We start from the raw sequence: 20,793 nt of genomic DNA on the forward strand, positions 1-20,793 counted from the left end.
CTGAGCTTGCTTTTGCCCAGGCAACCGAATGGCCCCAAGAGGTCTGTTCCCGTCACATGCTTGTCTCCTGGGGTTTGAGCCCAGCAGACTCGCCCGACAGGTGCCCCAGGTGTCCCGCCGTAGGTCTTGAGCAGACCGGCACTCGAGCTGTGCCCTGGCGATGCCCTGAGCCAGGCTATGCTAGCGGTCTCTGGTGCTGCGTGGGCCCAGCGGGGGGAAGTGCCTGGCTGTTCCCCTGGCCCCTTGCCAGCGATAGAGCTGCATGGCCCGCGTTGCAGTGGCATAGGCTGAACGGCGCCGGCGTGCGCGTCCAGGGCGGCGAGGGGACGCGCGCTCTCCCGGGTCACTAAGGGCATAGGCAGGGGATAGTCCCTCTGCTTAGCGCGAGGCGTGTGAGCTTTTCCTGGGTGGGAGGGAGGCGTTCGAGTTTGCGCAGAGTCCCACCTGGCAGCCCGTGAGCACAGCAATCCGTGCGGGGTGGGGACGGCTGGGGGAAGCAGGTATCCAGAGAGGTTCTCAGGGGTTTGCGGTGGAGCGGGGAGTCCCAGGGCTGGCGCTAGTCAGTAGCGGGGTGGAGAGTGCGCGTCTATCGGTGCAGAGGGGCTGCGAGCACGTCGGAGGTCGGGTCAGAGTTCAAAATGGCTTGGCCCAACGGCGAACGTGTCTGACGGCCACAGGCCGAAATCTGCCAGACAAGGGCGAAGCGCTTCATTCGGAACAGGAACGGACGAATCACACGACAGCTGCAAACTGGGGAACGGCGCGGGGCCCGTCTGCCACCAAGCGCCTGGGTGCCAGCGGCCGACAGACTGAACCACTCAGCGGCCTGGCGCGCTGAGGGGCACTGCCAGGAGCGCTGTGTGGGCGGCGCAGGGGCTGTCTGCCTCACTCTGCCCGGCACTGGGCAGCACCGCGCTCTAGGGGAGAGACGGGCATGTGGCAGAGAGCCCAGGCGAGCACAAGAAGCTTTAGAAAAATCTCACCAGGGTGGAAAAGTTGGAAAAATTGGGCACGTTTAGCCTCACAATAGAAGTGAGGGGGACCCGAGCAGAGCCTGTGTTGGAGAGGGCGGGGCTCCCCTGTTCTCCCTGTCCCCGGAAGGCGGGCAAGGTGCCCTGGGCGTACCCTACAGCACGGTCAGAGGCTGGGAAAGTCGTTCAGCCCCGCGACAGGCTCCCGCCGAGGCTGTGCAATCCCTGTCCCGGGAAGGGCTCCGTTTCTCCGGTCCTGCCGCTGGGGGGGAGGGGAGGGGGAGATGAGCTCTCCAGGCCCCAGCAGCCCGACATTTCAGTGAGGATGCTTTGTTGGGTCTGGGCCTGACGCCTCAGCTGGGGCCTTTCCCCCAGTTCCTGGCGCACAAACTGGCCCCAAGGAATAAGCTCACCCCTGGATCTCAGCTTGCGGTTTGCGAGAACAAAGGCTGCAGTTGTCTGGGGAACGGGCTCCTAGCGCCCAGGCCGCGCTGGCGGAGCCCAGGAGCAGCTCTCGGCTGCGCTGGGCGAAGCTGTGCGGCGGGGAACGTCTGCGCAGAGCAGCGGGGCTGCCGGGTGTGATTCGGGGGCAGGAGGAGCAAGGGAGGGATTACCTGCAGCCATCTGGCCGAGAACCGGATTTCAACAAAGACTTCCGGCTCAACCCATGTTCAAGAGGGGTGAGAAATTCCCAGCTCGCCCGAGGTGCAGATCTGAAAGCGCCTGGGTCGAGGGGTTGTTCTGGGCCTCCCCGGCTGGCTGGCTGGGCCTCCCCGGCTGGCGTCTTTCAGCAGTGTCAGTACCAGGGAGACTTGGGCATTTGTGGGCGGCAGACCCTGCCCCAGGGCAGAACTGCTGAGCCTGCCGCTCGGTGCAGGTGGACGCACTGTGGAAGCAGCCCAGTGACTGTCCAGGGCAGGAGGGGAACTTCCCCAGGGCAAATCCCGGCCCAGCCCAGGAATAAAGCTGCAGCAAGGGGCAGGCGGCTTTTATTCCCCGCATTCCGGTCTTGCATGGCCAGCCGGGTCCAGTGCGATGGGTCGGCTGCCCCGTGCCGAGTGGATGTGACACCTGTGAAGCCAGGCAGGGCTCCACCCCCGCCCCGAGGGACTAAGGGCAGACAGAGGAGCAGGGACAGCTACTGCCGCTGCTAGGAGACGCGTAAACAACCCCCGTGCAGCAGCGTCTCAGGAGACCGTGGTGACACTGAGCCCCATCCATCCCCCAGGCCGGCGTGCAGGAGAGGCCCTGCCCTGCTGCACACACCAGCCGCGCTTTGCCCTAGGAGCCGCCGCGCCTTTCTCTTCGCTTGCCGCTCGACAGAGGCCGGGCAGCGTGGCGGGGCCCCCGGGGAGGCTGTGGGGTTAGCCCCTCTCCCTCTCCCACGGATGCCTTGGCCGTGCGGCCGAGAGCTGCACCCTGGCCCTGGCCGCTTTCACTTGCAGCGCGAGCGCCTGGCCCGTGGGAACCGGCCCCTTTCTGTGGCGCGTTAGTGTCCCCTCCGGCCCTGCGCGAGTCGCCGTGGGACGCGCCATGGCAGGTAAGCGTCAGGGCTCTGTGCCCCTGCAGGGTGGGCGTCACATTCTAGGGCAAAGTGGCCCACGGGGGACGCCGAGTCAGCAGGGCCCGAGGCTGGGGAGCTGCTGGGGGGGAGGGGAGCCGCTTTCCCAGTGTGTGGGGGGGAGGGTTGTGTGGTTTCCGACTCTCGACTGTTCCCAGTTAAAGATCCAGCAGCGGGTTGCCCGTCCCCAGCGTGTGAAAACCAGGAGTCAGGCCCCCGGCGTCACGGGATCTCAACCCCGGCTCCGTTGGTGGCGTTCGCCCTCTGGCTCCTCTTTCCCAGCCGGGGGGGCTCTCGCCTCCTCCCCAGCCCCGGGGCAGAGACTGGCCTTGTTTTTAATGGAAGCTGCGATTCCCAGGCCTCCAGGCAGGGCTTGGAGAGACGCCCCCAACACAGTCTGGGACAGCCATGCGGAGCGGAGCTGAGGGCACTGCGCCATGTGTCCTAGCCGAGGGCAGGCATGGCCTCATGGCTGCCAAGGAACGGCGAGTGACCCTCCCCGCCCTGCACCCGGGCAGAGGAGAGCAAATGGGCATGACATGCCACCCCCTCACACTCCACACCCGAGGAGCAGACCCACACCCGCCCCCAAACGCTCCGGCGCCGGCTCTGCCTGCATTCCCTGGAGCCACGCACCGTGACCCATTGTCTCGGGGAGGGGCGGTGCCTGGCTCAGCCTGCGCCGGGTCTCGCCTCCCCCCTCCGTCGGGTCACGCCTCCCCCCTCCGTCGGGTCTCGCCTCCCCCCTCCGTCGGGTCTCGCCTCCCCCCTCCGTCAGGTCTCGCCTCCCCCCTCCGTCGGGTCTCGCCTCCCCCCTCCGTCGGGTCTCGCCTCCCCCCTCCGTTTCCCTTTGTTCCGAGCGGAGGCTGCTCCCCGCGCCGGGTTTCGAGACGCTGCCGCTGGGTGAGAACGGCTCTCCCCCTGCCCGAGGGCCTGGCACAGCACCGGCCTGTCCCTCCCTAGAGCAGGGCCGAGTCCCTGGGGAACAAGGCAGGGACGGTGCCTCAGTGCCCTGGCACTAGCCACCCTTCTCCTCTGGGGTCGGGGCCCTTGTGCTGAGCTCCCTCTGCGCTGTCTGCTCAGGGCTGGCTCTTGGCGTTGGGACGCTGTACAGGGTAGGGGTGGGGTCTGGGATAGGCCTTCCCTCGCCTGTACTGCCCGTGATGTCAGGCTCAGGATTCAACTCCAGGGTCTGCTGACCCCCTGCCCAACCCTGCAGGCTGCTGTGGAAATGCAGGCGTTGATCCCCATTAAGAACATCAGAACGGCCAGGCTGGAGCAGACCAAAGGCCCGTCTCACCCAGCGTCCTGGCTGCTGACTGTGGCCAATGCTGGGAGCCCCAGAGCGAGTGAACACAACAGGGAATCCTCATGTGATCCCGCCCCTGTCGCCCATTCCCAGCCCTGACAAACAGAGGCCAGGGACACCCTCCCTGCCCAATAGCCATTGATGGACCTGCCCTCCATGAATCTATCCAGCTCTTCTTTGAACCTTTTCAAAGTCCTGGCCTGCACAACATCCCTTGGCAAGGAGTTCCACAGGTTGACTGTGCATTGTATGAAGAAATACTTCCTTGTGTTTGTTTCAAACCTGCTGCCTGTTAATTCTATTTGTGACCCCTAGTTCTTGTGTCATGGGAAGGAGTAAATAGCACTTCCTTGTCCACTCGCTTACCCCAGTCATGATTTTATAGCCCACCATCATGCCATGTCTCTTTTCCAAACCGAAAAGTCTCCGTCTTACCCATCTCTCCCCACACAGCAGCCGTTCCATACCCCCTTTTCTCAACCTTTTCGAATTCCAGCATACCTTTTCCGAGGTGACTGGAAACCCTTGGGAAACCCACGCGTGTGGTTCCCACGAGTCCCGGTGGTTTGGTGTTAGAATGGGGGTTTCACGGGGATGTACTGAGCTGTCCGGCAGTGCTCTGCAATACCGCCCCGATCCTCCCACTAGGCCTCACAGCCCGTGCAATGCGCTAACTGCTAACAAACTTCCCCTGAAGTTCAGTGGCGCAGGGAGGGATGTTCATGGGCCAAGCTATTGCTCCCGGGGGCAGCCTGGTCAGGAGCGTTCTCCTCCACGCCCGTGTTCCGCGGCGGGTCCTGGCAGGGCGGCCGGCGGGGGGAAGGCGGAGCATGCTGCTTGCCAGGAGGCAGGTGCAGGAGTCTGGTATGAAGAAGCCTGTGTCTGAGGAGTGGGTGTGAGGGCGCCGGGGCGAGGACTCGGGTTGCCATCCTTCCAGGATTGCCCTGGAGTCTCCGGGAATTAAAAATTAATCTCCGGTTAAAGATTCTGTAGCGTAATGAAAGCTCCAGGAACGCGTCCAACTGAAACTGGCCTCCGCAGGGCGGGGGCGGGATGTGTTTTTGGCCAGGGGCCAGTCTGGCTTTCTGCCTTTTCATCTGCCCATCCCTGACTTGATTTCCTCCAGGCGGCCTCTCTCTGCTACGTGTGGGCCCTGCCTCAGCCTCTGGCAACAGCCTGCCCTGCTGCTCACCCGCAAAATCCCAGCGCTGCCCCCAGGCGCCATGCAGGGCTCTGATGTGGCCAGTCCTTCCGGGTGCGGGTTTCAGCGCCCCCCGGGGCCTCGACTTCCCGCCCCGCCCAGCCCCTGGAGCCTGTCTCACAACCAAGAGGGCCTGTGCCAGCGTGGGGAGAGGACACCAAGGAGATCCCCTCTGCAGTCATCCCGGGCAGCTGCATAAACGCCGAGGGGCAAATTCCCACGCTGGGCCGGCGCTGGCAGGGATTTTGCTGAGCTCCTGCCTCCTCCCACGCGGCGGCTTCCAGCCACGGAGCTTCCCGCTCTGCGGAGCCCAGCCGGGGCCCTTGCAACGCTCTGGCCCTGCGGCTGCCTCGGGGACACGTCCCGGCCAAGCAGGAGCGAAACCCTGCTGCCGTGTCGGAGGCAGACGTGGCCAGTTGAGCCTGGTCGCGCCAGCCCAAGGGAGGGGGCAGCATCTCTCTGGCTGACCTCAGCGCGCCGTGGCATTAACGCCGCGCTGGCTCCGGGCAAAGCCAGGCAGGACCTGCGCTGGTCGAAGTAAAGCAAGCACATCGCTGCCCTGGAATCCGGGAGCTGCCGCCAGTAATTCCAGTGACCTGGCCGTCTTCGCCGCGAGAACAGGCAGCGGCTGGGCGCCCTGGCAACACAAACCAGCGAGCGAGTGACTCCCAGATGGGCGTTCGAATCCGGGGCCTCGGGGTGGGTTGTGACCCTGCTTGCGCCAGTCTGACTTCCCCGCTCCCGCTGGCCGCGTGGCACAGCCAGCCCGGGGGGAGGGCGCAGAGAGAGGAGGCAGCCGGCGCGTGAGCGCGAGTCGGGCTCTGTGCAGAGCCTTCTATCGCCCGCCAGGCCTCTGGGACGCAGCCATGGGCCAGATGCCACCTCCACCTCCACGGCGCGGTCACGCCCTGGCCCCTTCCATGCCTGTCAGCTGCAGCAGGGGTGCGTCCTCCGCAGTGCGAGTCGGCGCAGGCCTGGGGCTTGTTGCCCTGGAGATCAAGGGATTCTGCTGCCCTGGGCCTGCACTCCGCTCGTCTGGGGACGAATTCTGAGCAAAGCCCCGTGCTCTCCCCTCCCGCACGGGCCAGGCCGCGGGGAAACGCCTCGCACTGCAGCTGCCGTGGGGGAGGGGCAGCTTTTCCCAAGAGCCTTGTGCACACAGCCGTCGTGTGAGTGCACTGTGCACCCACCTTCCCCAGCGCCTGCCCTTTGGGCGGCGTGCGAGGTGTGGGGCAGGCCAGCGCCCGGGGCTCTGCCGGGGAGGCAGGCCCTGGTCTTGCCCAGCTGTCTCCGAGACTCTTAGGGAGCGGCCCTTCTAAGAACACACGTACGTGGACCTCAGGACCCCGCCACGGAGCCCGGCAAGCAAACGTGCGAGGGGCAGCGAATTCCACGGGGTGCTTGTGCTGCTCCTAGTGGGGAGAGGCAGGCGGGGAAGCCCCGGGCTGGGGGCAGTAGCAAGCAAGCCAGGAAGCCCAGAAGGAAGGAGGCAGAGGAGGTTACACGCCTGGGCTGAGAGCTACAGCTGGCTACGAGAGCCCGGGCAGAACAGGCCATCTGAAAGCGGTGCCGGGAGAGCCAGGGCTTCCCCCTCACCCCTGCCCCGTCGGCACGGCGCTGCTCGCCAGCCCACCAGGCGTGGCACTCTCGCCGGAGAGCCGTGGGATGGCAGCGAATAGGGAGGGGCGCGTCCCCCATCCCTGGGGAAGGACGGTGGCCCAAAAGCTGTTCTGCGCTCCCATGCCGGTGACTCACCATGGCTGCCCCGCTCCCAGGTGTCCTCGGAGAGTCGGTTCCCGGCTCCAGGGGAGGCCTGGGCGCCTAGGACCCAGGCGTTTTGTTCGGTCCCGGATGCTCTGCGGCGATCCCCGCTCTGCCCCGCTCCCCGGGGCCGTGTCCCAGCACTGGCGGCTGGACAGGGGCAGAGCACTTTAAAACCCCGTCCGGAGTCGCCAAACAGGAATTCTCATTTGGACTGTAATTCGATACCCACCTGTCAGATCCACATCACCTGCCTAATCGTCTCTGCCGCTACCCCGGGGCGGGACTCACCTCCAGAGCGGCTGCCAAGGCCGGCCCGGCTGGCGCGTCCTCTCCCTGGGTAGCAGGCACCTGCCCGCAGCCTCCCCTCCGCCCGGCGCCCTTCTTTCCGCATTACTGGGGAGGGGCAGAGCGGGGCGCGGGAGTCCCCAGGCCTGGCCTCTCAGGTCACCAGCTCGCCCTGTTCCTGGAGGGGACACACAGTTCTGCAGTGAGTCACTGAGCACACGGCCCTGCCCCCCTCTTCATGCACATTCCTTCCCTGGCCTGCGCTGGCTGCTGTGCGGCTGCTGGGCCTTCGACGGCTGCCACGCGGCACCCGGGAAGGGCCTCGTTCCAGGGGCGGGTGCTGTGCTCCACGTACGTACCCCTGGCCTGGCGTGTGTGCGTGGTGCGGAGCGCCGTGAGCCCGCGAAGCAGAGACAGTTCCCGCTGCCGCCAGACCCGCCCTGGGACAGGCGCTCACCTCTCTGGCCATGGGGACATCACGATGACGCTCCCGTGGCACACCAGTGCGGAGTGAGGCCTGGGCGCGCCCGGCGTCTCGGGCGCCGCGTCTCAGCCGGGTAACAGTGAGCACCCTGCGGGCCGTGGGTCGTGCAGCGTCACTCCCTCAGATTTGCCACGTGCTGGGGGCCGTGGCAGGGAGCTGCCGGAGAAGGGGCTCGCGCCAGAGCCTCCAGGGCCCTGGGGCAGGACCGCGCAGGGGAGGGTGCACGTCAGTGGGCCAGGAGCCCGTCCCAGCCGTGACCAGAGATGCTCCCTGGTATGGTGCAACGAGACTGAGGAAATGGTCTCGAAACCGGTAATTACCGGAAATTAAAAACCCATTCACGTGAGAACATCACCAGGGCGCCTGCCCCTCCCGTGCCGGGGCTGCTCCTGCAGGCTGCTGGCCGGGAGAACCTCGTGCAACGCCGCGCCAAGGGCCCCCCCACCTCCCACGTCGCACGCCGACCCCCAGGGAGCGGCTGTTCCTGTCCGCCCTGGCTCTGCGCCGTAACGAAAGGGGCGGGCTGTGGGCGCCAGAGCAGGTCCCAGCAGGCTGAGGGTGGAATGACATGACAGTGCCAAGGGGGGTGGGTACGGGCAGCCAGTGCCCCCCCACGTATGGCATGCGGCTGCCTAACGGATTTAGTCCATGGCAACGGAGGAGAATGAGCTCGGAGGGTCTGTGGCGAGGTCGAGAGGAGCCTGCTAGAGAGCTCCGGCATCTGTAAACCCATTAGACGCTGTGGGGCGGGGTGTCTATTTTCATTGCTGACTAGTTAGCATAGTGGCACTTCCCAGAATAGCAGGCCCAGGTTGTTACGCAGGCAACTCCCCCGGCAAATGGGACGAGATGGTCAGTGCTGGACCTAGCTCGGTATCCGCCAGCCCTGCCTGATAGTCTCCCAGGTAACTGTGCATGGGGGGTCTCCACTGAGTTCGTCAGCCCTTGCTGGCCGAGCCCAGGGGCCCACGGATTGGGGAGTGGATATGCCGCCGCAGGCAGGTCACTTTTTCAAAGTGAGGGATTGTGGTGTATGAAGGCACGGACTCCGGCCGGTGCAAGCAAGAAATCGTTTTATTGCAAGATTACAACTATCTTTATACCCTCTCAAACTTCCCAAAAGTCCACATTCTGCTTTTCATAAACTGTGCTTCTTCACAGTCCCAAACACAGCATTCTCGAAGGTCGTTGACTCAGGCAGATTTTGTTATTGTTGGCTCAGGACTCTTGCTTGGTTTCGTCCTTGGGATGCCCTGTCACGTGGCCAAAGCACTATATTTGTTGATTCTCTACAAGGGATCACTGGAGAAAGGTGAACGGCGCTCCACGGCCAAGGAGAGCTGCATCGCCAATACCTGCGGTAGCGCCGGAAAATACAGAGGTGGGGGCCCGCCAGTTGTTAACCTGTGGAGCCGCTGACCCAGGGCGCGGGGGGTCTCCGTCACTGGCGGTTCTGAAACGCGGCGTGGTAGAGCCCTGCGAATACATGGCGCGCCGCTGAATACCCGCGAGCACCCAGGGCTGTGGCTGCAGATAGCCGCGGTGCCTTTTGGCGGATGTGGATGCAAAATGTATCCGCGCAGGGCTCTGCAGAGCGGAAGTTTCTCTACCAGATCTGCTCTGGGGCTGGTCCCTGACCGGCGCTATTCAAGGGCTCAGACCAGATCACCAGGATCCCTTCTGGCTGGGTACTCTGAGTCGCTGCGCCAGCATCTCCTCCTGGGAGCCGCACGCGTTGATGTGAAATCGCCCCTTTGCACAGCGCTTGCCTACCCTGGGCTGGATGGCGGCAGGCGGCAGCCAAACCTCCCCTGCGCCATTGTGTCCCTGGCCTGGCTGTGCGCGCCCCTCATTGGCTCAGCCGCCGCCCGCCTGGGCTCAGCCAGCCTGCTCCTTTCCCTCTGCCTGGGTGTCTCCGAAGCACACGTGTGCTCCGTATGCCTTGCCCCGTGCAAACCGGCGGGACGTGCCGCCGTCCTGGTGCACTGGGCAGCACCAGGCTCTGGTGTAAGCAGCGGGGCAGGCTCTCCACATTCCTCTGGCTAGTAGATTTTGTGTGCTCCAGCCCCATGGCGAACAGCGAAGGTGGGGGGCAACACAGGCTCCCCAATGCTGGAGGGAGCCCTGAGCCTGGGGGGCTGGATTCAGGCAAGCTGGGGGCCAAATCCGGCCCCCAGGCCTTCGGTTCCTCACCCCTGCCCTAGTGACACAGCAATTTGCACGTCTCCAGGGTGATAACCCACCGTCTGCAGATGTGCGGCCGTCCCTCGGCAGACGATGAATGTCCGGCGGGCTGCTTGCACACCTCACGGCTGTGCACGGCAGGGCCACGCAGCCACACGGGGTCCAGCTTCCTGCCTGCTGCAAACTCTCTGATCTCCAGAGATGCCTTGGGCCTGTGGCTTGGGCACTTGGTGAGCCCGGCCCTAGGAGAAGGCGGCAGAGAGAGACTGACGAGCTACCTCTCACAATGGCCTTTCTCAAACTCCCTCTGGCCCTCTAGGTGACCAGTTGCTGTGCTCCAGCCCAGCCAGCCTGCTCTCTGCTCCCAGCGGCCTTAGCAGTGGGCCGGTGTGACAGCGCATTGGGGGTCCCCCGTCTCCTGCACCCCGAAATGGCACAAACAGACTCCACCAGCCAGTGGATTTGAGGGTGGTTTATTGCTCCTCCAGGATACAGCACAGCACAGATGTAATCTGGTTACAGGAACTGGGGCTAAGAGGCCTCAGTGCCCCCCTTGAGATGGGGGGATCCCAGCCCCCTCCCCAGTTCCTTCTTCCCTGCTTTCCAGCCAGGCACTAACTCACTCTCCTCCAGCCCTGCCCCCCAGCCAGGGCAGCATCCACCTTCCTTTGTTCCTCTCCATGGGGGTCAGCTGGCCAAACCAGTTGGGATACCCTCTTTGCATAGTGACTCATCGCTTGTCTGCTCGGTGGTGCTACAGACAGCAGCCAGAGAGTTAGCAGGTTACCCCCCACTACGTCACAGCCGGGGCAATGCCTGGCAGACCCTACGTTAGCGCCAGGCTGGCTGAGGTCTCTGCGGGGAGCCGTGCTGCTCTTGCTTGTTCTCTGCTTTGCGCACGGACAGGGCAGCCGGGTGCTGCCACTCCGGAGAGGGGTGGTGCTGGGCGCGGGGGAGCCTGCCCCTCCACGAGGCAGCAATCAACGGCCCTGTCTCCCGGGAGCGCTCTAGCCCCAGCTTTGGCACCTGCCTGGCCTCCTGCTGAGCCCTGCTCGCTGCGCAGTGGGGCCCGGCTCCATTCCTTCAGCTGCCAGTGCCAGTGCCCTGTGGGGCAGCCCGTTTCAGGGCAAGGAGCCTTCCGCCAGGGCTATCGGGGGTCAGGCAGGTTTTCAGTCCTCAGCCAGGGCGACTGTCCAGCCAGGCTCTGCCTCCCGCCTGCCCCGGGCCAGCAGATCCCCCTCGGCCTCCCTTCCACCCCCTCCTGGGGCGCAGGGCTGTGCGGAGCAGGACGGCCCCGAGCCCGCTGCTACTGTTGGGTGCAGGGAGTCACTTGTGGCGGCCTGGGCCAGCCGGGCTGAGGCGACCCTGCTGGGGTTGGCCGGGCTGTGCGGGGCACGAGGAGAGAGGACAGGGACTCCCTGGGCCTGGACACAGGCACGTGGAGGCCGAGAGGTGGCCGGGAGCCAGCCTGCCACGGGGGCCGTCTGAGGAGCGGCCGTGCCGCCTGGCGAAGACGATCTGCCGGGCTGGGCGTGTTACATAAGCTGCCCCCACGGGCGCAGGGAGCCAGGGAACAGGCGGAGCGGAAGGCAGGTAAATAAACAGCATTTTCTCTCCCCTGGGCCCCGGGGGCTCGTTAATGGCGCTGCCGGAGGGCGAGACTGAGATGCTGGCGGCAGCCAGGCGCCCCGCTAATCTCTGCTCATGCCCCTCGCTCCTGACTTGCTGTTCCGGCCCCCAGCGAGGCAGGAGACCACCCGCGGGGGCTGCTCCGGGGCCAGCGGCAGAGCCGGGCATGCAAGGAGGGCGGCAGAGCTGCTGGAACTACCAGGCGCTTGGGGCTTGGCCCGAGGTTCCCCAACACGCGGCCGAATGCAAGTGCAGCTAGTGACCCGGGAGCCCCTCAATCAGGCCTGAGGGTGCTGGGGGAGCTGGTGGCAGGAGGCAGCCCCAGGGGTCTGCTGTTCTCCGGTGCTGCGCAGCTGCAAAGGGCCACAGGCCCCTGGGTTAGTGGTGGCTCCCGGGGCTCAGCAAGAGCCGGACGAGTTGGCAAATTCCACCCAGGCTGCTGCTCCGGCCCCTCGCCCCAGGAGTGGCTCTGTAGAGGAGGCAGAGCAGAGCCCGCGTCCATAGGCTCATGGGAGGGACCAGGGAGCAGGTCTGGCTCTGACCTGCAGAGAGCGGAGCTGTGGGGTCGCTGGGGCCATTTAACCGCGTGCGGCGGCTGGCCAGGCCGGTGTGACTCAGCGCTCGGGGCCAGGGGCTGGTAACGGAGCCGGCTGGTTCCAGGCCGGGCCAAAGGGACTTGTGACCGTGCTCCCCACGTGGCCCCCAGGCACCCTTCAGGTCTGGGATGTAGGTAACTCCTGCTTCTGCGGCTCTCCCATTCCAGCTGGGCTCCCGGGGCGCTGCCTTTCTGGCCGGCTGGGGGTGGGGAGGGCTGCAGGGTGCCCATGTGCAGCCATGCTCCCCCTTGCCCAGCTGTGGGCTGGGAATCTGGACTCTGCTCCAGCCAGGTCCGCCGCTGCCCTCTGAAGGGGTAGGGGGGAGATGGCCCCGGGGCACACGCTGTGTGGGGTGTCGCAGGCTGTGCCAATGCTGGGATCTGCTGGGGAAAGTTTATATCTCACTGTAGCTTGCTGGCGAGATCTTCCGCTCTGCTGCCTTGTGGTGGGAACTTGGGGCTGGCTGGCGCTGCTGCCCCTGGGCTAGGGCCCCCGGGATCTGACCCAGGCATACAGCTGCCCAGGACTCCGCCAGGCATGCCAGGCCCGGGGTGACCTCAGAGGCCACAGGGCGGTCTATGGGGCCAGAGGCCTGAAATCAAAGCGAGGGGGCTACTTTCGTGTGCTGCATGGTGCCATGGTACCGAGGGTACGTCTACACTAGCTCGTTAGTTCGAGCTAGGTAGGCAAATGAGGGCAACTGGAGTTGCAAAGTGGAGCTGGCAGGCACGAGGAGTAACGGTAGTTTGAATTAGGATCTTTAATTTGAAGTACTTACTCTGTGCTGCGTGTAGCTGCGGACACGGAGTTCGGACTAAGGGGGATTAAAAATGGCGGCGCCCGGGAACATTCAAATGAAGCCCGGGATATTTAAATCTTGGGCTTCATTAGCAACTCCGCCTGCCCTAATTACCCTACCTAGCTTGAACTAACGAGCTAGTGTAGACGTACCTGAAGCCTCTTTCTCAGGCACTGTAACAAGCTGTGGCCAGCTCCCACCTCACAGCCGTCACTGTGCTGCACATCATGGCTGGAATATCACAGGGACAGGACTCAGCTCCTCCTGTTCTGAAAGCATAGGCCCCCTAGGAGAATCTTCCTTGGCTGTCAGCTGCATGGGGGCTATGACACACAGTCAAAACAATTCTGGTTCCCACCAGCAGAGGCCAGACACACCAGCCACCGCATTACTGTACTGTCCACTGAGCAGGGAGTGGGAAATTCGCAATGAGCATTTTGTGCTTGTCTTATGTGGCTGGGAGGGGGTGACTGAGGGAAACCACTGCTGACCCCAGCCATTTGGAAATGAGGTGGGGCAGGTCCTGAGACGGGCTGAAAACTGCCGGGATTTATAATAATAAATAAGTCAGGAGTAGTCACCCAGCGCCACGCAGGTGAGAGATTCTCTCTTCTGCACAGCATGCTCCACGGTAAGGAGAACGTGGGGGTTTAGTTTTGGGGCCACATTTCCAAGCTCTAGAGGAGGTGGAAGGTCTCCCGGCAGCCTGTGATTCTAGCAGCTGGGTTCACACCAAATACCCTCCCTCCCCCTGTGGTTTTCAGCCTGGGATCCGGGGGGGTCCCAAGATTTCCAGAGGGGCCACATCACCATTCAGAATTTGGGAGGGGCCTGCAAATGAAACAGGGACTGAAAGCCAGCGGCCAGAGCGGGCAGTGCTGGAGGTGCAGAAAGCCCCCTCCCGCCATGCCCAGGCGCTGCGGGCCGGGGTCCTGCTCCGTCTCTGAGCCAGCGCACTCGGGTTTTGCTCTGCTCTGCCCGGGGCGGGTCCGCAGCGCAGGTCTGACTGGCCGGGGGGCTCTGCGCAGAGGTGCCGTCCTCCACGTTCGCAATGGCTAGGAGCTGGTGGACGGCCGGGCTGGAGCGGATCCCTACTGAGCCCCTGCATGGAGGCCTGCGCGGGGCGAAGCCATTGCGGGTGCCCCCTGCCGGGCTGTGGGGCAGGCCCAGAGATGCTGCATTCCCGGAGCCCAGCTGAAGGCCCGTTGTGTGCGGGAGGCAGCCATTGCTATAGATCAGTCTGAGAAAAAAGGGGGCTGGAGAATAGGCCGGGGGCCGGGGGCAGGAACAGGCCTCAGGATTTCCAGGGGGCCCCTGGAAACGGGGTGTTGGGGTTAGACCCCTGGGGTCTCTGAGGCATCTGCCTGAGCCCTGGGACAAATTGCTGCCGAGGGGCTGCTCAGAAAGGGGCAGAGACCAGCCCAGCCCCCCTTCTGCTGGGACGGGGGGTTTATCAAAGGGCTGCTGCAGAGGCTCCATGGCCCCGCTCCATGGTCTGCACCCCAGCTGGGGGCCGTGGTCTGGGCCCGGGGCAGCTGGCAAGGGGGGCTGGCAGGGGCTGCAGGGTCTGCTCAGGGGGCAAGGCCAGGGATGCAGCACTACAGGGACTGCCAGCATGGCCTTATTAGGGGATGCAGGCTTAGGGGATGTGGCCGCTAGCAGGGAGCGCTGCCCAGCACCTGCCCTGCCCAGGGAGGTGGGCGGCTGCCGGCTGCCCCCGGGGGCTGTTGCCACAGGGCGCTGGGCCCCGCGTCCTGCCCGGCCCGGTGACGCTGAGCCAAGGGCTGAGCCCCCCGACCCACGGCATGGTGGGCCCAGGGACCGAGCCGCTGCAGATCTGCCCAGCACCCCACAGCCCAGGCGGTGCAGAGCTCAGCAGCCTGGAGCTTAACTCTGCTCTTCCCAGCACCGGGCTTCTCCAGCTCCCCCCTCCGGCTTCTCCACAGCCAGGCCGGCCGCTGGCTGAGCAGCCTGGGCCCCTGGGCTGCCGGGGGAAGCGAGAGGCAACCGCTGACTGCTTCCCCCGGGCTGCGGGCCTGTGGCTGGGGCGCAGGGACCCCCGGGCTGCGGGCCTGTGGCTGGGGCGCAGGGACCCCCGGGCTGCGGGCCTGTGGCTGGGGGGCAGGGACCCCCGGGCTGCGGGCCTGTGGCTGGGGCACAGGGACCCCCGGGCTGCGGGCCTGTGGCTGGGGCACAGGGACCCCCGGGCTGCGGGCCTGTGGCTGGGGCGCAGGGACCCCCGGGCTGCGGGCCTGTGGCTGGGGCGCAGGGACCCCCGGGCTGCGGGCCTGTGGCTGGGGGGCAGGGACCCCCGGGCTGTGGGCCTGTGGCTGGGGCGCAGAGACCCCCGGGCTGTGGGCCTGTGGCTGGGGCGCAGAGACCCCCGGGCTGCGGGCCTGTGGCTGGGGGGCAGGGACTCCCGGGCTGCGGGCCTGTGGCTGGGGGGCAGGGACCCCTGGCCTGGGGCCTGTGACTGGGCTGCAGGGACAGGCCTGGGGCTGGGGGGCAGGGACAGGCGTGGGGCTGGGGGGCAGGGACAGGCGTGGGGCTGACCTGTCCGGGCCGCAGGCCGACAGACACACTGCGCTGTCTTGTGTGGGTTGAAATGTCCTGGGCATGCCTGGGGACAGGCCCTCTGCTGAGCACCCCTGTTCTCACTTGCAGGAGTGGAGCCCATCAGCATCCTCGGGCTTATCCTGGGCATCGGCCTGGCCCTGCTGCTCCTGGGCACCCTCGGCTACTCCCTGATCAAGTGGTACCTGAGAGGAGCCGGCTGGCACCGTGAGTAGGGCCGGGGGAGCAGGGCGCAGAGGCGCTGGCAGTGCCACCCACCGACCTTCCTTCCGCGGGCACACGGCAGGGACAACGGCCTGGCCGAGTTAGCAGCCTCCTGGCCGCAGCATCCCCCCAGAGCCGCTGGCATGAAACCAGGCCCCCGAAGGCCAGATCAGCTTGTCCCAGCCTTGGACTGCTCTGGGTTCCAGGAGCGGGGTCTGCTGGGTGGCTAGGTGGGGCCTGGGGCAGGGGGCTCTGGGGCGGAGGGGTCCGTGTTTGAGCCGAGGAAGCTCCCCGCCGCACATGGCAGCACATCCCCGCCCAGCACTGCACGCTGCCCCCCGCACAATGTGGGCGGGTGGGCCAGGGAACGGGCTTCCCAGTGCCACGTGCATTGTGTGGTCTTAGCGCTTCTCCACGCCTAACGCTCTACGCCCCCCTCCTTCCTTCCCAGGGCCACGTGCACTGTGTGGTCTTAGCGCTTCTCCACGCCTAACGCTCTACGCCCCCCTCCTTCCTTCCCAGGGCCACGTGCACTGTGTGGTCTTAGCGCTTCTCCACCCCTAACGCTCTGCCCCTCTCTCGCCTTCCCAGGGCCACGTGCATTGTGTGGTCTTAGCGCTTCTCCACGCCTAACGCTCTGCCCCTCTCTCTCCTTCCCAGTGCCACGTGCATTGTGTGGTCTTAGCGCTTCTCCACGCCTAACGCTCTGCCCCCCTCCTTCCTTCCCAGTGCCACGTGCATTGTGTGGTCTTAGCGCTTCTCCACGCCTAACGCTCTGCCCCCCTCCTTCCTTCCCAGTGCCACGTGCATTGTGTGGTCTTAGCGCTTCTCCACGCCTAACGCTCTGCCCCCCTCCCTCCTTCCCAGTGCCACGTGCATTGTGTGGTCTTAGCGCTTCTCCACGCCTAACGCTCTGCCCCTCTCTCTCCTTCCCAGTGCCATGTGCATTGTGTGGTCTTAGCGCTTCTCCACGCCTAACGCTCTGCCCCCCTCTCTCCTTCCCACTGCCACGTGCATTGTGTGGTCTTAGCGCTTCTCCACCCCTAACGCTCTGCCCCCCTTCCTTCCCAGTGCCACGTGCATTGTGTGGTCTTAGCGCTTCTCCACGCCTAACGCTCTGCCCCTCTCTCTCCTTCCCAGTGCCACGTGCATTGTGTGGTCTTAGCGCTTCTCCACGCCTAACGCTCTGCCCCCCTCTCTCCTTCCCAGTGCCACGTGCATTGTGTGGTCTTAGCGCTTCTCCACCCCTAACGCTCTGCCCCCCCTTCCTTCCCAGTGCCACGTGCATTGTGTGGTCTTAGCGCTTCTCCACGCCTAACGCTCTGCCCCCCTCCCTCCTTCCCAGTGCCACGTGCATTGTGTGGTCTTAGCGCTTCTCCACGCCTAACGCTCTGCCCCTCTCTCTCCTTCCCAGTGCCACGTGCATTGTGTGGTCTTAGCGCTTCTCCACGCCTAACGCTCTGCCCCCCTCTCTCCTTCCCAGTGCCACGTGCATTGTGTGGTCTTAGCGCTTCTCCACCCCTAACGCTCTGCCCCCCTTCCTTCCCAGTGCCACGTGCATTGTGTGGTCTTAGCGCTTCTCCACGCCTAACGCTCTGCCCCTCTCTCTCCTTCCCAGTGCCACGTGCATTGTGTGGTCTTAGCGCTTCTCCACGCCTAACGCTCTGCCCCCCTCTCTCCTTCCCAGTGCCACGTGCATTGTGTGGTCTTAGCGCTTCTCCACCCCTAACGCTCTGCCCCCCCTTCCTTCCCAGTGCCACGTGCATTGTGTGGTCTTAGCGCTTCTCCACCCCTAACGCTCTGCCCCCCCTTTCTTCCCAGTGCCACGTGCATTGTGTGGTCTTAGCGCTTCTCCACCCCTAACGCTCTGCCCCCCCCTTCCTTCCCAGTGCCACGTGCATTGTGTGGTCTTAGCGCTTCTCCACTCCTAACGCTCTGCCCCCCTCCCTCCTTCCCAGGGCCACGTGCATTGTGTGGTCTTAGCGCTTCTCCACGCCTAACGCTCTGCCCCCCTCCTTCCTTCCCAGGGCCACGTGCATTGTGTGGTCTTAGCGCTTCTCCACGCCTAACGCTCTGCCCCCCCTTCCTTCCCAGTGCCACGTGCATTGTATGGTCTTAGCGCTTCTCCATGTCTAACGCTCTGCCCCCCTCCTTCCTTCCCAGTGCCACGTGCATTGTGTGGTCTTAGCACTTCTCCACGCCTAACGCTCTGCCCCCCTCCTTCCTTCCCAGGGCCATGTGCATTGTGTGGTCTTAGCGCTTCTCCACGCCTAACGCTCTGCCCCCCTCCTTCCTTCCCAGTGCCACGTGCATTGTGTGGTCTTAGCGCTTCTCCACCCCTAACGCTCTGCCCCCCTCCCTCCTTCCCAGTGCCACGTGCATTGTGTGGTCTTAGCGCTTCTCCACGCCTAACGCTCTGCCCCCCTCTCTCCTTCCCAGTGCCACGTGCATTGTGTGGTCTTAGCGCTTCTCCACGCCTAACGCTCTGCCCCCCTTCCTTCCCAGTGCCACGTGCATTGTGTGGTCTTAGCGCTTCTCCACGCCTAACGCTCTGCCCCTCTCTCTCCTTCCCAGGGCCTAATTTTGTTTTCAACCTCTACCACATCCGGTGAGTATCTGCTACTCGGTGGGCACGGGCTGCGCTCCTGGGGGGAGGGCGCTTCAGCAGTTGTGCCCTGTGGTACCAGCGAGCCAGGCAGAGGACAGCTCACCCTGCCAGGTGGCACTGTGCAGCATTGGGGGGGGGGGGGGGTGCCAGGCAGTTGTGTGTCCCTCTGTGCTTCCAGCGCTCCCTGCAGGGAGATGTCAGCTAGTCTCTTGCTCCAGCTCTTGCCTTTGCCTGGAGTGTCCCAGCAGTGGGAATGGAAGGGAAATGCCAGGCCCATTACTCAGCTACACCGCCCTCGCGCTCCGCCTAAGTGCTGTGTGCTGACCAGGGGCTACAGTGCCAGGCCGACAGCCTACTGGAGCCAAGCCCAGCCCCAAGTCAGTCCCAGGCCCTCGCTCTAGACGTGTGGAGGGGGCGGTGTTTCTCTGGGTTCGGGTCGAGATGGAGCCGAGGGCTGGGCTGCCGGGGTCTGGGGCATTTCTGCACGTAATGTGGGTGGCTCCAGCCATGATGGGCGTCCCAGTCCCCATCAGCCCAGCGCCTGGTACAAACCAGTCGTGGGCGAGGGCGTGTGCCAGGCCCCGAGCGGCTCCATCAGGCCCCCGCCTCTCTCTGGCTCCCTTCAGCAGCCTCAAGTCTGTGGAGGTGGAGCTGGGCCCGCCCTTCACGGTCAGCGGCTCCATGAGCGACAGGGCAGGCGGCTACACGCGGTTCCACGACAGGCACGTCTGAAGGTGAGAGGCTGCGGCTCAGTCCCTGCAGGGCCGGGAGCCGGGCGGCGGGTCCTCCCCAGAGCCTCAGTCTGAGTCTGCTGGGATACAAGCAGTCGCTTGGAAACTGGGGACAAGGGAGACCCCCCCTTGAGCAGGGCCGCCCCCCAGCTCTTCTCTGCAAGCTGCTTTCCCTTCCGCAGGGAGCTGCTCTGGGCCAGGCCCGGGGAGGCAGGGCGGGAGAGGGCGGCTCTGTGGCTGGCTCTTGCCTTTCCATGAACTACTGCGGCCCGCCCTCGGCATTGTCCCTGTCCCGCCGTGGCTGCAGCGTGCGGGCCGGCGATCTGTGGGCCCTGCACTGGGGCTGGAGTCCCCTCTGTCAGCCCCCCCACTGCGGCTGAGCACACGCAGCGAACGCACCGAGAACAGTGCCGGGAACCCGGCCGGGCCTCTGGGACTGGGTGCCCCTGCCTCCATCCCCGACAGCCCGTCCATGTCGCCCCATGCCCGAGCCCCGGGAGACCCCGTTCCCCCTGCCAGAGATGCTCGTGTGCCGAGAGCCTGACCTTTCCCCTCTCTCGTGACAGGCCGCTGGCTCTGCAGAGGGGCTGCGCTCGGCCACGTGAGCAATGTCCGGTTCCCTCGGGATAGCACGCTGCCTCTCCGCCCCTCTTCGCTGGGCTGGCCCGTGGCCCGCTGGCTAGGACGGGCTCACAGCAGGAATCCGGCGCGAGGAACAGACTGGTCTCCGGCACTGCCCGGCAGCAGCGCAGTTAGTGGCACCGTGGCTGATAAGGCAGAGCAGTGCTGGCCTCCCGGTGCTACGGCAGGCGGGACGGGGAAGAGTGAGGGCAGCCGGCTTCAGCAATCCCCATCCCCCTCCGTTCCTCAGGGGAAAAATCTCCTTCGCCCGCGTCTCACGGCTCATTATTGGTGCCCGGTAGCATGCGGGGCCCTCGCTGTGGGTCTGGGCCCTGGCAGATGCTGTGCACACGGGACGGGGGAACCTGCTGTCCCAGGGCGATGGGAGAGATGACAGGTGGGCCCTACAGACGGGCAGGGAGAGACCCAGGTAAGAGCACAGGTAAATGGCCCCCACCCCAGTGCACAGAGAGTGGAAGGCCTCGCCCACACACAGCCCCGCTGAACACGCTGCCCGACGTGTCACTGTCACAAGAACGGCCAGACGGGGTCAGACCAAAGGTCCATCCAGCCCGGTGTTCTGTCTGCCCACAGTGGCCAATGCCCCAGAGGGAGGGACCATAACAGGTAATCCTCACATGATCCCTCCCCGTCACCCATTCCCAGACAAACGGAGGCTGGGGACACCATTCCTACCCATCCTGGCTAACAGCCATTGATGGACCCAACCTGCATGAATCCATCGAGCTCTTTTTTTTGAACCCTGTTAAAGTCCTGGACTTCACAACATCCTCTGGCGAGGAGTTCCACAGGTGGACTGTGCAGTCCCTGGGCAGGAGCAAGACACGAGGCCAGGCAGCGACTGGCTGGTCTGCAGCCTGACTGGCCTTGCTGCTTGGTGCTTGGAGGAGCCAAGCAGGCAGTGGTGTAGCTAGAGCCGCCTCTTGTCCGGCTGCTGGCCGGCTTTCCCGTATTCTGGAGAGTTCCCCTCAGAAAACCCCCTTGCCATGATTGAGGCTTGTCGGGTGGTGGGAAATCCTGGGTTTTCCCCAGGCTCCTGTTTCAATTCCCTCGCTCACAGGTCAGCCCAGGGCTACAGCCTCAGTCTGAGGCAAGTGACTTCCCCTCCAACAGCGCTCGGAGAGCCGCCTCTCCCCCGAGCCTCCAGAGAAGGCGAGTGGCCCAGCCGCGCAGGGAGCCATTCCCAGAGAGCAGCTATCTGTGGGTCACAGCCATGCTGCAAGGGCAGAGCAAGTGGGCCCCGCCGGTTCT

The 20,793-nt window shown here is 64.9% G+C and overlaps 2 protein-coding genes across 3 annotated transcripts in view; one reads left to right on the forward strand and one right to left on the reverse strand.

Moving 5' to 3' along the window:
- The window catches only part of LOC112544839 (transmembrane protease serine 4), a 23,771-nt gene extending 16,815 nt beyond the window's left edge, over positions 1 to 6,956 (reverse strand). The window contains exon 1 of one of the 2 annotated variants that reach the window (XM_075909329.1): positions 6,798 to 6,955. In XM_075909329.1, the coding sequence (XP_075765444.1) occupies positions 6,798 to 6,800 (3 nt within the window). In that variant the 5' untranslated portion in view covers positions 6,801 to 6,955. Of the gene's footprint in view, positions 1 to 6,797 lie in introns of both variants that reach the window. The other variant, XM_075909330.1, reaches the window with a different exon arrangement.
- On the forward strand, positions 1,729 to 19,605 carry SMIM35 (small integral membrane protein 35). Its single transcript, XM_075909332.1, has 5 exons — positions 1,729 to 2,511; positions 15,448 to 15,564; positions 18,136 to 18,169; positions 18,796 to 18,903; positions 19,467 to 19,605. Exons 1-4 carry the CDS (start codon positions 2,505 to 2,507, stop codon positions 18,899 to 18,901), a joined length of 264 nt encoding a protein of 87 aa, XP_075765447.1. The 5' UTR covers positions 1,729 to 2,504; the 3' UTR covers positions 18,902 to 18,903; positions 19,467 to 19,605.
- The last annotated feature ends 1,188 nt before the right edge of the window (positions 19,606 to 20,793 follow it).

Source organism: Pelodiscus sinensis, chromosome 26 (assembly GCF_049634645.1).
Source record: "Pelodiscus sinensis isolate JC-2024 chromosome 26, ASM4963464v1, whole genome shotgun sequence".
Classification (NCBI taxonomy): domain Eukaryota; kingdom Metazoa; phylum Chordata; order Testudines; family Trionychidae; genus Pelodiscus; species Pelodiscus sinensis.